Here is a 12,123-nt window from a genome sequence, read left to right as displayed (position 1 = left end):
CTTGTTGAAAGAGAGACAGTGTCCTTAGACAGTGTATTGCAACTGTCTCTTTACATATAAAAATATCTTGAGGAGCTTGTTTACAAATGCAAGCTCTCAGGAGTCATCCCTTTCCATTCAGTTCGGTGAATTTGGTGTAGGATCTAAGTATGCACTTCTAACCATCATTCAAGGTGCCTGATACAAGAGGCATGCAGAGCTCTCTTTGGGGAAGTCTTCTTGACTAGAAATGTGATAGCTGTGAATGAAGAAATATAGAAGCTCAAGGAGAACTTTTCTCTTACCTGATCTCTCATCAACATCTGGGCAGTATTCTTGTATTTAATCTTGATAAGGCCTGGTTTCTGAATCCATGCTTCCCCATCCACCTGCACAGGGATCCCTTCTTCACCATCAATTGTGATCATCACCTCATGGCACTATCACAAAAGGAGAGAGGGGAAAAAAGGAAAAATGAGGAACATGCTGTGGGCTACTCTGGTATTGGGTCACAATGTGAATGTATATTTGAAGAGACATTGGCAGCAGATATGAATCAGATCATCCCAAGGAGAAGCATGTATTACCTATAAACTTTTTGGGGTTTTTGGTCCCTGACACCTCTATCTTCAACATCAGTCACCACCTTACTGCCTAACAGATTGCCTACTTCCACTACCCAGGAACTTTTACGATCAGGTAATTGCTTGGATTACCTTACATCCTTGGCTTGAAGATAGAAATTTTATCCCATCTTTAATCCAACCCTTGTTTACCTGGGCAATTCGATGATGCTGCAGGTTGATGATACGAGACATGGCCATCTGCACAGAACCAAAAATTGCCACTACTTCTAGCTTCCCATCATCCATTGCAGGGGCATCATATTCCTAGGGAATAGGAACCATGTCACAATTCTCACAAGAATCCATACTTTGTCCATAATAAATGTGCTCTGAGGACTACTGGTAACATTTTTTTCCCACTCTATGAAGAAATGAGAAAACTATACTATAGGGGGAAAGTAAGATAAGGAAGCTAGGCTTGGAAAAGGAACTTGTGCTTGTAATCCATTTGAGTTACTTTGGAGATCACAAATCAGCCAATTTCTTCCCTGTCCAGTGTAGCATCGTGAATTCCCAAGGCCAGTTCTATTAGTTTCATGGACTTCTTAGATGAACTCAGAGCAAAGCACTCATGGCTGGTTTTCCAGATGTTTTTACTGACATACTATCTTGGGATGAAGAACATGGCCTCCTAGGTAACCATTTTCTGAGTGTCTTTCAGGCCTTAGTAACAGGAAAGTCAAAACCCAGGGATCACATGGCATAGTTCTGAGGTTCTTATTTGACTCTTGTGCTCTGGAATGACAACTGTTTTAAAAAGCTAAACCTGCAGATACTGCTAATAAGGATTCCATCTCATCTTCCCCAACTGTCTGCTTTCCCTTCCAGTCAGCCCTGCAGTCATTTCTGCGCTAATCTGGGAGAGTCAGACCTCTTGCCCACCCCATTCCTCGTTCCACACTCACTGCGGTTGCCGTGTTGCTTCCCCAGAAGTTGACACCTCCAGCATAGCTGGTAATGTTGAGCACTACAATGCCTTGAAGGTTTGGCAAGGAAATGGCTTTTCCATCACACTGAAAGAAAAGAGGAGCTCTTACTGCCTGGCTTTTCAGATACCAGCACAAAGATCCTTCACAGAGATGGGGAGGGGCTTGGTCTTCCTTTCATACTATCATTTTCTTATCTAGGAAACAGAAAGAAAACCTTGTGCCTTGTCCCCATGGCTGTGAGGGAGGGTCCCGGAGTTTCATTTGAAAAGAACCAAAGATACAGTGGAAAGGCGATTTCCGAGGTTTCCCTTTTCTGTGCCCAGAAACATGGCCCTTTCTACTAACCTCCAGTCGTATGCGCTCTTCCAGCTTCCTGTAAGAGCGCCGCAGTAGCTGCTTGCTTCCCAGAAGACCATACCATATTTTGTTCTTAAGGCGGCTACTGCAGAGAGGAGCAGAAAAAGACAGTGAGAAGGTGAATGATATACAGAGAAGTGGCTGGAGAAAGACAGGAAGGAGGAAACATCTTATTTTTCAAGTGCTTTTTTGTCTTTAATATTATACCTTAAATTTGTTTTCACTATTATACTTTAAATTTATTCTTTGAGAAATTATACATGCATACAATGTGTTTCAATTATATTCATCCCTTATTCACCCACCCAACCAATTCTGGGATACACTTAGATTTTCTTATCCTCTCTGATAGGTTGCCCATGTTCCAATGTATGCTTAGGCAACACTATTTGGAGTCAGTGAGTTATTACAAATTAGTCAGATGTGGTGGCACACGCCTTTAATCCCAGAACCCAGGAGGCAGAGGCATGTGGATCTTTGTGAGTTAGAGGCCAGCCTGGTACACAAAGAGCATTCCAGGACAGCCAAGGATGTTATACAGAGAAACCCTGTCTTGAAAAACAAAAACAAACAACTGAAAAAAAAATATATATATAAACTTTTTTATTTTCAATGATATATCAACATCTATTTTATTTAATTAGTTTGTGACTGCAACCTGGATGAAAAAAATAGATTTATGGATAATAATTCATTCAAATCAAAGAAAGAAAAATGGTATTTTAATATGACAAGAATTACCATATTTCTAGGCTATGTAGTAATTCACAGAAACACTTTTCAAAATAAATTTTTTATGAGATGTAAAAGAACTGTGATTTGTTTTTTATATTTTCTGTATGAGTAAATAACTAAGCTAATTATCAAAATTAAAAGAAATTCTGTTGAAATGGGAAGGAACTAGATTTCTCATTTCTGTCCAGAACTTGAAAATTAAATTGTTTTTTAGTTATTGGTGCAAATGTGAGGAGTGGATTTTTGATGTAGTAATAAATGCCATAGACAAGAGGGTATTGCTCACCTAAATTGTATGTATTATAAGTCAGAAAAGCTTAATACATATTTTTACCAATAACAAGAAAAGATCTGTACAAATCACAACATTAACTAATAAGGGGAGACAAATATTAACAATGCTGTTCTGAACAACACACATTGTATAAAAGTATTGAAATAGTTCACTTTATCCTATGATTATGAACATGTTTACATGTTAGTCTTTGTGTGTTTGGGATGGAGAAAATATGGGACAAGCAAGAATAACAGGAGACACTGGATGGGCTTAAGAATAATAGGGTCTTGTTGACTATAGGATCTCCTATAAAAACAAAGAGTTGATACTCCCCCTAAAAGGGTTGACTATCATTTATGAACTTTTAAAGTCACAGAAACAAGCTTTCACAGGGAATGTTTTGAAATATAAGAAGGCTAGCACAAAACTTGTACTGTGTTTGAAACCAAAAACTTTCTGGGCACTTAAGTTTTATCATTTATAAAAACAAAAGCTTAATTATATAGAAAAGCAAATGTACTTGGAAAAAAGCAAAACAATTCTGTAAATAAATTCATTAAAATAAGCGCAAGGTTGGGAGACTTTTATCTACTTATCTTTAAAGCTACTACTAAGCTACAATTTCTAAAGTAGTGTGTGGTACTTGCACAGGATAGACAAGAAGATCTGTGAAACAGAAGAGTCCAGAAACAAAACATTACATTTATGGTCAATTGACTTTTGACGAAGATGCTAACACAATTAAATGGGAAAGTGTTAACTTTTTGAAAAGACATGGTACTGAGATAAATGAGGTATCTACAGGGGTTTGAATAAGAATGCCACCCATAGGCTCATATATTTGAATGCTTAGTGATCAGGGGATGGAATTCTTTGATAGGTTTAGAAAGATTAGGAGTTGTGGCCTTGTTGGAGGAAGTGTGTCCCTGGGGGTGGGCTTTGAGGTTTTCCAAAGCCCACACCTGGCCCAGTGTTTCTATCTTTTTCTTGGCCTGTAGATCAGGATATAGAACTCTCAGCTACTGCTCTAGCACCATGCATGCTCCCATGCTCCCTGCCATGATGATAATGGACTAAAATTCTGAAACTATAAACAAGTTCCTAATTTAAATGTAAGAGTTGCCTTGCTCATGGTGTCTTTTCACAGCAACAGAACACTAACTAAAGATGCAGAAAGACGAATTTAGAGCATTAGCTCACTCCATACGCCCCCCCCAAACAATAATAATTCAAAGTACATCACAGAGTTAAATGTAAGAGCCAAAACAATAAAATTTTAGAAGAAAACAATATTTTCAGAGCTTGAGTTAGATTAGTATGATACCAGAGACATGGTACATAAAGAAAAAAATTACTAGGCCTTGTAAATTCAAAATTTTTGAACTTAAAAGGATACCCCTAAGAAAATGAAAGGACACTAATAAACTGAGATAGACTTTGTAAATCACCTATCTGGTAACATGCTTCAACCTCATCCCAGGCCTTTTTTGAGAAACAGATTCTAGTGGCAGTGACAGGGGTGGGGTGGTCCTTTTGGAAAATATTCATTCATTTATTTTACATCACAACCAGTATTCCCTCCCCCCTCTTTTCCTAATGCCTCACTTCCCTCTGCCCCCTCATCCACTCCTCCTCTGTTTCTATTCAGAAACTGGCAGGCATCCCAGGGATATCAGCCAGCCATAGTATATCAATAAGACTAGGCACCTCCCCATGTATTAAGGCTGGGCAAGGCAACCCAGTATGAGGAATAGGTTCCCAAAAGCCAGCCAAAGAGTCAGAGAGACAGCCCCTGCTCCCACTGTTAGGAGTCCCACAAGAAGATCAAGCTACACAACTGTCACATATATGCAAAGGGCCTAGGTCCATGTAGGCTTAGGGTGGTCCTTTTTACTTACACTTTTAATTTGTAAGAATTCTGAAGCTGTCTTAAGGTATATCTGTAGGATAAAACTACCAGAAGGTGCCAGGTGGGCCAATATTAATCAATAGGTTCAGAGGACCCAATCTGGAACACCAAGAAACAATAGAAGTATCTTGGATACTTTGTAGTCCTGTCAAGCAAAAACAGATTTGGAGCCCCTACCAAGGACCCAGTTAATCTCTTAGAATCAACAAAGTCTCAATGCAATCTCTTCTCAACAGCAGTAACAGAGGTAGCTATATTTATACAAAAATCCACATGGGTGGGCTATGGAATGTCGATATATGGGTGTCGATATATGATGGCAGGGTAATTATCACAAAGCAGCCCAACTTTCAGGATATGCTGTCCCCACTAGGCTGATCCTAAGAACAATGCATTTTGTTTCCTAAGGACCTTGGACTTTCCATTGCTTGTCTGATGTGGGAATATATATGTGTATCATCATTGTGTGTATTTGTACAGAGAGCTGAGCCTCTCCCCTTACTTGTATTGTCCTGGGTGTTCTTCTCTTCTGGTATTGAACTCCAGAGAAATTTTTGCATCTAGTCCAATTCCAAAGTAGTTGTTCATGACACACTTCTCTTTGAAGCGTCTGGAATTAGACAGGGAAGAAGGTAAACACTAAAGCATCAGACTTCATCTGCATGATGAAAAATCACCGAGGGAAGGCCTCCTCCCCTGGATACAAGCCATAGGGTTCTTAAAGGTATAGAGAGATGTCTTTCATGCCCAAGACAAACGTGTTAGTTCTAAGAGAGAATGTCCAGTCAGCCTGGAAGCCTTAGAGGGATTATGGCTCATATTAAAGAAGCAAAATTTGCAATTTCAGTTATATTTGTAGGCCTTAGATATGAGTTCTGGTTTTCCACATGGAGTGAAATAGCCATGGGCTATTCCTATATCTGATTTTTTAGTATTTTGGTTGCATATTACATCTACATTACTAATCTCAGTGATAACTGACTCCTTTGTGGCACTTTCACACCAGAAAACAAAAGTGTACTTATTTCACATTTGAGAGGAAAGTCTGGGAAAAGAGGGTACAAGAACAACAGCGAAACAAGCGGTTTTTATTTGCCTGTATTCATCTAGGGTGTCAACATCAACACCAGAGTATTCTAGAACCAGTTCACACCATCTTATGTCAACTGTGCATACTCATTCCCAACTTAGCATTTAAAGACATCTTGGTGGCTTGGAATAGGCTCCAGTGGGAGGCTTGCCACCAAGAATAAACCAGGCAACCCTTTTGCACAGTTGGTGTTTAACATTTGCCTGTGCAACTGCTTATCACAACTCAGAAGGCAGACCCATGAGACCTCAAACATGAATGGTGAAGTGCGGGATTTGGGAGGCTGTCAGAAGCCTGAGTAGAACTGTTTTCTTAAAAAAACTTTTAAAGAAACATTTGCTGGGTGTGTCCTTCTTTTGAGAAACTGGAAAGGGTAAATATATATATAAATATATCGGCTGTTCAAGCATAGGGAGACTTAAATTAATTACATCACTTTCACCTCCCTTGACCACAGTGAGAAACTGGAGTTTCTCTTACTAACTCAAAATAACTTAGTGTGGTAGAGTGTGGCTGCTGGGCTATGCTAGAGAAGTAGGACTAGCAGAATGTGTGTCCTTGGAGTTCCTTTCCAGTCCCTTGCATGACCATTTGTTTTTTGGTTTTTGAGTCTCTTTTGGTAGCTTTAACCATTTTCAGTTAAAAATCACCACTGAGAAAGTAAGTCCTCTGCAATAATAACCAGTTTACTATGTGTTTATAATGATAGTAACTGCTAATGCACATGGCACTTAACTACGAGTATCAAGTACCCAGCTCAGTGCAAGTACTTTTCACATCTAAACTCAACAAATAGAACAAGCTTATGTGCAAAGTCCAGTCATTACCTTCATTCCATTTGGAAAAAATTAGTACTTACATCAGTTAAGTAACTGGGTGGGTCACACAGTTAGTTAAATAGAAACAAAATTTGACTCTGGATTTGCTGAGTCTGTGCTACCAACCAGAGAGACAGGAAAGACATTAAAAGGTCATACGGTTGCATACTTACATCATTTCAGGTGTAGAATATAAGTATTCTAAGTCAAGGTAATGTAGGTCTTCACTTTGGAGAGACGATATAGAAGACAAGGTGCCACAATGAGAACCTAAACGGGAAAACCAACACCTTGGAGACAGACGCAAACAAAAAGCCTCTCTCCCCACTTGTAATTACCCCCTTCCCCAGTGGGTTAGGGTCAAGCTCAAAGGCTTTCGTCTGAATAAATGTCAGGGTTCTCACACCACAGTGGCCCCCTTAGATCCTTTTAGACAGATAGGAGCGCTCATTGAGAAGAGGGGAACACTGAGGTGCTTGCTGACTTGCAGTGAGGACAATGGCTCTCATCAGAGCACCATTTTCCAAGTGTCTAACATAATCTTTGCTGTGGACACTGGGCTGACATAGCGTGGAGCTTCCGGAAGAGTGAGGACTTCCCAGTATAGAGTGCAGTCATGTCTAAAGGCAGATGCATGACAACATACATATTCCCTGGAAACTAGGTGGCAGTGAGGAAGGCCAGAATGGGAGAACAAAGATGCTTACGGTGTCTTGGGCTCATTTGATTAAAGTCCTCTGAGTCATCTTCTCCCAGGAAGAAGGATGATGTGAAGTTCTTAACTGATAAAGACTGTCTGCTTTCTTCATCAAGAACTATAGAGAAAAAGTGGAGGAAGAGAGGAAGGGAGGGAAGAAGGGAAGGAATAAAGGAAGGAGAGAAGGGTGGAAGATTGGTCACATTTAGCAAACAGTTTCTGAGCATTTATATGTAGGTAGCCAGTAAAACTCTTCTGTTTTCCCTCATGATGCCTCTTCCTAGTGTCATTTTAAGTCTTTTTAGATCCATGCATGAACATTCTGTTTTCTTTGTTACTCTTTGTCTGTCACCCACACAGCACACACAGCTGTGAGTAGATGTTTGGGAGGGGTGATATGAATACCTGGGAGGAAATCACTAGCCCTTTCTATCTCCATTTTGTTAGTATATATTCTCACATGACATTTGTTCAGACTTGAACTTCTAGGAGTATGCTCTGCATGTGTGTACATGCATTGTGAGTTGTGTGTATGCATGGTGTATGTGTATGATGTGTGTGCGTATGCCCAAGTATGCATGCCACAATATACATGTGGAAGTCAGAAGACAACCTCAGAAGCAGTTCTAATTTTCTATCTTGCTTAAGATAAGATATTTCTTGTGGTTTATTGCTGCATACACCAGACTAGCCCACAAGCTTCCAGTGATTCTCCTATCTCTTTCTCCCATTTCCCCATAGAGGCACGCTGAGTTTGCAGATGTGTCTGTTACCACATCCTACTTTTCTGGGGTTCTGGGAATTCAAACTCAGGTTGTTAGCTGTGCACAGTGAGTGCATTATGCACCGAGAAATCTCCCTGGCCCATTACTCTTCATTCCAATGTCTCACCCTGCTACCCAGATGTTACTATCTTTTTTATCAGTCCATATGTTGTACAGCTCCTGTGTTCAGCTTCTGCCAAAGCTCATGTGTCCATTCCCTACCTCACTGCCAAGTCTTTATTTATCCCATGACCACAAGCTGCAACTTTTATTTATTTATTTATTTATTTGTTTGTTTGTTTGTTTGTTTTATGCATATGAGTGCTTTTTTCCATCCATAACAAAAGAAGGAATCAGATTCCATTACAGATGGTTGTGAGCCACCATGTGGTTGCTGGGAATTGAACTCGGGGCCTCTGGAAGAGCAGCCAGTGCGCTTACCACTGAGCCAGCTCTCCAGCCCCAAACTGCAACTTTCAAATTTAACATGCATTGAGGGAACAGACTAAAGATGGGTTGTGACAGAGATATGGCTAAGTCAATTTAATTTAATCTTCATTACTATAGAAACAGAGACAAAATGATTGTTTAATCCATGAAAAGTAACTACAGAAACAGAGATTATTTAATTATTCTACAGTACAAAAGGGAGATGTCTATTCTCAGAAACATGGCTAAGGTTTCTCCTAAAGGTCCCAAGGCAGGGGAAGGTGCCACAGATAACCACCAAAGGCTAGCAGGAAAAAATTCCATGTTATGTGGGACTTCTGCTCAATTCTAATAGCTCAGATAGAACACACTTTATCTCACGGCATCTTTTTTATTTCTTTTTCTTTTTTTTTAAGATTTATTTATTTATTATGTATACAGTGTTCTGTCTGCATATATCCCTGCAGGCCAGAAGAGGGCGCCAGATCTCATTACAGATGGTTGTGAGCCACCATGTGGTTGACTGGGAATTGAACTCAGGACCTCTGAAGAACAGTCGGTGCTCTTAACCTCTGAGCCATCTCTCCAGCCCTGATTTTCATCTTCTAACATTTCTTGCTTGCATTATGGAGATGACATGGTCATCAAAATGTTCTATGAAGAAGTTTGGAGACTGTCAAGAATTCTGGGCAATGGCTATCACCGGCAAGTTAGCAAGGCCATTTTCAGGATCCCTATGCCTGACTACTCGTGTATAAGACATGCAAAGATGAATACCATTTTCTTTCCAAATGGCCATAGGCTGCTGATTAGCCTCAGTTGATGAAATGACAAAAGACAGAAAAATTTCCATGACAAGAAGTAAGGCTGGCAGATCTTTCAGCGGTGTTACTTCAGTCATGTGTAGTTGTTAGGATGAGTGTCAGTTCCCAAAAGAGGTAAGTATAGGAACTGTGGGCCAGGAAAGGAGAAGTCAAAAGGACAGCTTATCTCTACTGAGGCTTTCAAATCAGCAGTCAGAGGAAGGCAACCTGAACATAGCATCCAACCAAGTGTTGTCAGTGAGGCCAGATAGCAAACCCAGACTAAGGGATGTCATTAAACCATTCATAGGAGGAAGCCTTACTTTTTTCCCATTCTAGTAACAATAACTCTAAGCACCGTACCTTGTTCAACCTGGAATATGACGAGTTTCAAGGACTCCTGGAGGTTCTGAGCCCTTGTGGCCAACTCTAATTTGGATCTTGTGGTGTGGTCTATTTGTGAGACGAAGGGCTTTCCATCAGCTTTGGCACGGGCAGCTTTTTCCTCAGCATAGATAACATCTGCATCCTCAGCCAGGATATCAATAATGACACTGAGTTTATCATACATCAAGTCACTCTATAGAGGGAAGAAGGAAACTCATATTGGTATGAAGGACAGAATGAGAAGTAGTGATGGTATGGGATAGTAATATGCCAGAATCACTGGATATAGAAATTCATATGTGAGGTGATGTGCTGACACCCAAAGGCTACTAGGGGATTAAACATAAAGTCTTTGTTTCTGAGCAGCTTCAGGGATCTATGCATGCTTCACACAGCCTTCCTCTTGTCAAGCTGGCCCTTAAATTTGTGTGGAACATGGATAAAATGGAGAAGTAGAAACATTTTCATGCTAGTGCATTCATAAGCATGTTCCTGGTATGCCTCTGCATAGGGTTGGTGTCTGTCTTCACACATTTGTATTTTAAGGATGTATATCTGCCACATGATTTAAACTTTACTTAGTACAGTGGTTCTCGACCTTCCTAATGCTGAAACCCTTTAATGCAGCTCCTCATGTTGTGGTGACCCCCAACCATAAAATTATTTTTGTTGCTACTTCATAACTGTAGTTTTGTTACTGTTATGAATTGTAATTCAAATATCTGACATGCAGGATATCTGATATGTGACCCCTGCAAAAGGGTTATTTAACCCCCCAAGGGGTTGTGACCTACAGGTTGACAATATTGCTTTAGTTGTTTGTGATGTGAGACAAGTTACTTAACATCCTTGTCCCTCTATACCTTAGGACAGCTGTGAGAATTGATACATTACATTAAAGCACTTAGAACAAACTCTGACACAAAGTGTGTGCCACCTGTTAGGTACTGTTATAGGAGGTGAGTGTGTGTCTATTTCTTTTTCCTATTTTCTAATGTGTGTGTGTGTGTGTGTTCATGTATATGCATGTTTTTGCACATATGTGGGTACACGAGTATGTGTATGTGAGTACGTGTGTGTGAGTGTGAGTGTGTGTGTTTGAGAGTGTGTGTGTTTGTGTGTGTGTGTGTGTGTGTGTGTGTGTGTGTGTGTGTGTGTGTGTGTATGGGTGGAGACCTGAGGTTAGTGTCAGGATTATCCTCAATCACTCTTCCATCCTATTCATTGTGCAAGGTCTCTGAATCAAACCCACAACTCCTTGATATGCATAGTCTCTAGCCAGATTGTTCTTGGGGTCCCTGTCTCCACTTTCTAGAGGTGGAATTACAGTGCTCACCTTTATGTGAGTTTCTGGAGATCCAAAGCCCAGTCTTCACATTTGCACAGTAAGTACTTTAACTGTTAAGCCATATCCCAACCCTGGCATATTTCTATCATGTGCATGTGTTTGTTTGTAGTGCTGGGTTAGAATCTGTGACCTTATGCATGCATAAGAAGCATTCTACTATCTGAGTCATATCTCCACTTATATTCATATATTCACATGCATGCTTTGGTGTATTAACTCCATTCACTGATGCTTAATGTATACTCATGTTTATTCATGGGCAGATTTCTAGCTTCTACCTAGGTGCATGGCATGTGTATATACATATAAAGTACCATTCTTCATTTGGCAAAGATGAGGGTGATGAGACTGGGTTTTTCTCATCAAGAAGATTTACCAGCTCCTCAACTCTGCCATTCCTTTATGATTCCCCACTGTTTTACTGGAATGGTGAGTCCTGGCTCACAAAAAGAGAAGACACTAGGAAAGGGAGCTTACTTTCAAAATCACAGACTCCACTGCTGTATTCTTCTGTTTTATTTGACTCCAGGCCTTTACAATATCAGCCACAAAGTCTTTCACTGCTAAGCACAGGAATCTGCAAAAAGGAGATAGATGGCATATGTGACAGAGACCATGAGATCCAGAGCCCTCATCTTTTACAATAGCATCAATATCTATCTTCCTCCTCTTCCTGTCTCAATATATCCTGCTTTCTCTGTCCTATCTCCAACTTCCCATCCTTCTTTCTTTGTTTTGTATTCCTTTCCCACTTGAGCCCAGTTTTATTCCAATTCCCAAGTGATATACTTGAGACAGGTCTACAGCATTTCTTAGTGATGGTTATAAATTACCAGAAAAAAGAGCATTTATTGGTTAACATTTTCACATTGGGTCAATCAGCTCTAGTTCAAAGGCTACCTGATAAAATATAAATGTAACAACACAAGGAAATGTCTTTTTGTGATTGGTGCTTCTCAGATGAGAGTGTAGTGG

At 40.1% G+C, this 12,123-nt stretch overlaps 1 protein-coding gene across 1 annotated transcript in view; it reads right to left on the bottom strand.

The window, feature by feature from the left end:
• Dgkk (diacylglycerol kinase kappa) overlaps positions 1-12,123 on the bottom strand; it is a 124,762-nt gene that overhangs the window by 11,620 nt on the left and 101,019 nt on the right. Inside the window, exons 14-22 of the mRNA XM_036174880.1 lie at positions 11,626-11,725; positions 9,777-9,993; positions 7,428-7,535; positions 6,894-6,990; positions 5,315-5,422; positions 1,880-1,976; positions 1,511-1,618; positions 756-869; positions 285-419 (exon numbers count right to left, since the gene is read on the bottom strand). Of these exons, the coding sequence (XP_036030773.1) occupies positions 285-419; positions 756-869; positions 1,511-1,618; positions 1,880-1,976; positions 5,315-5,422; positions 6,894-6,990; positions 7,428-7,535; positions 9,777-9,993; positions 11,626-11,725 (1,084 nt within the window). The remainder of the gene's footprint in view (positions 1-284; positions 420-755; positions 870-1,510; positions 1,619-1,879; positions 1,977-5,314; positions 5,423-6,893; positions 6,991-7,427; positions 7,536-9,776; positions 9,994-11,625; positions 11,726-12,123) is intronic.

This window comes from Onychomys torridus, chromosome X, assembly GCF_903995425.1.
Source record: "Onychomys torridus chromosome X, mOncTor1.1, whole genome shotgun sequence".
Taxonomy (NCBI): Eukaryota; Metazoa; Chordata; class Mammalia; order Rodentia; family Cricetidae; genus Onychomys; species Onychomys torridus.
The sequence above is the reverse complement of the archived record's forward strand: the minus strand, read 5'-3'. Positions and strand labels throughout refer to the sequence as shown.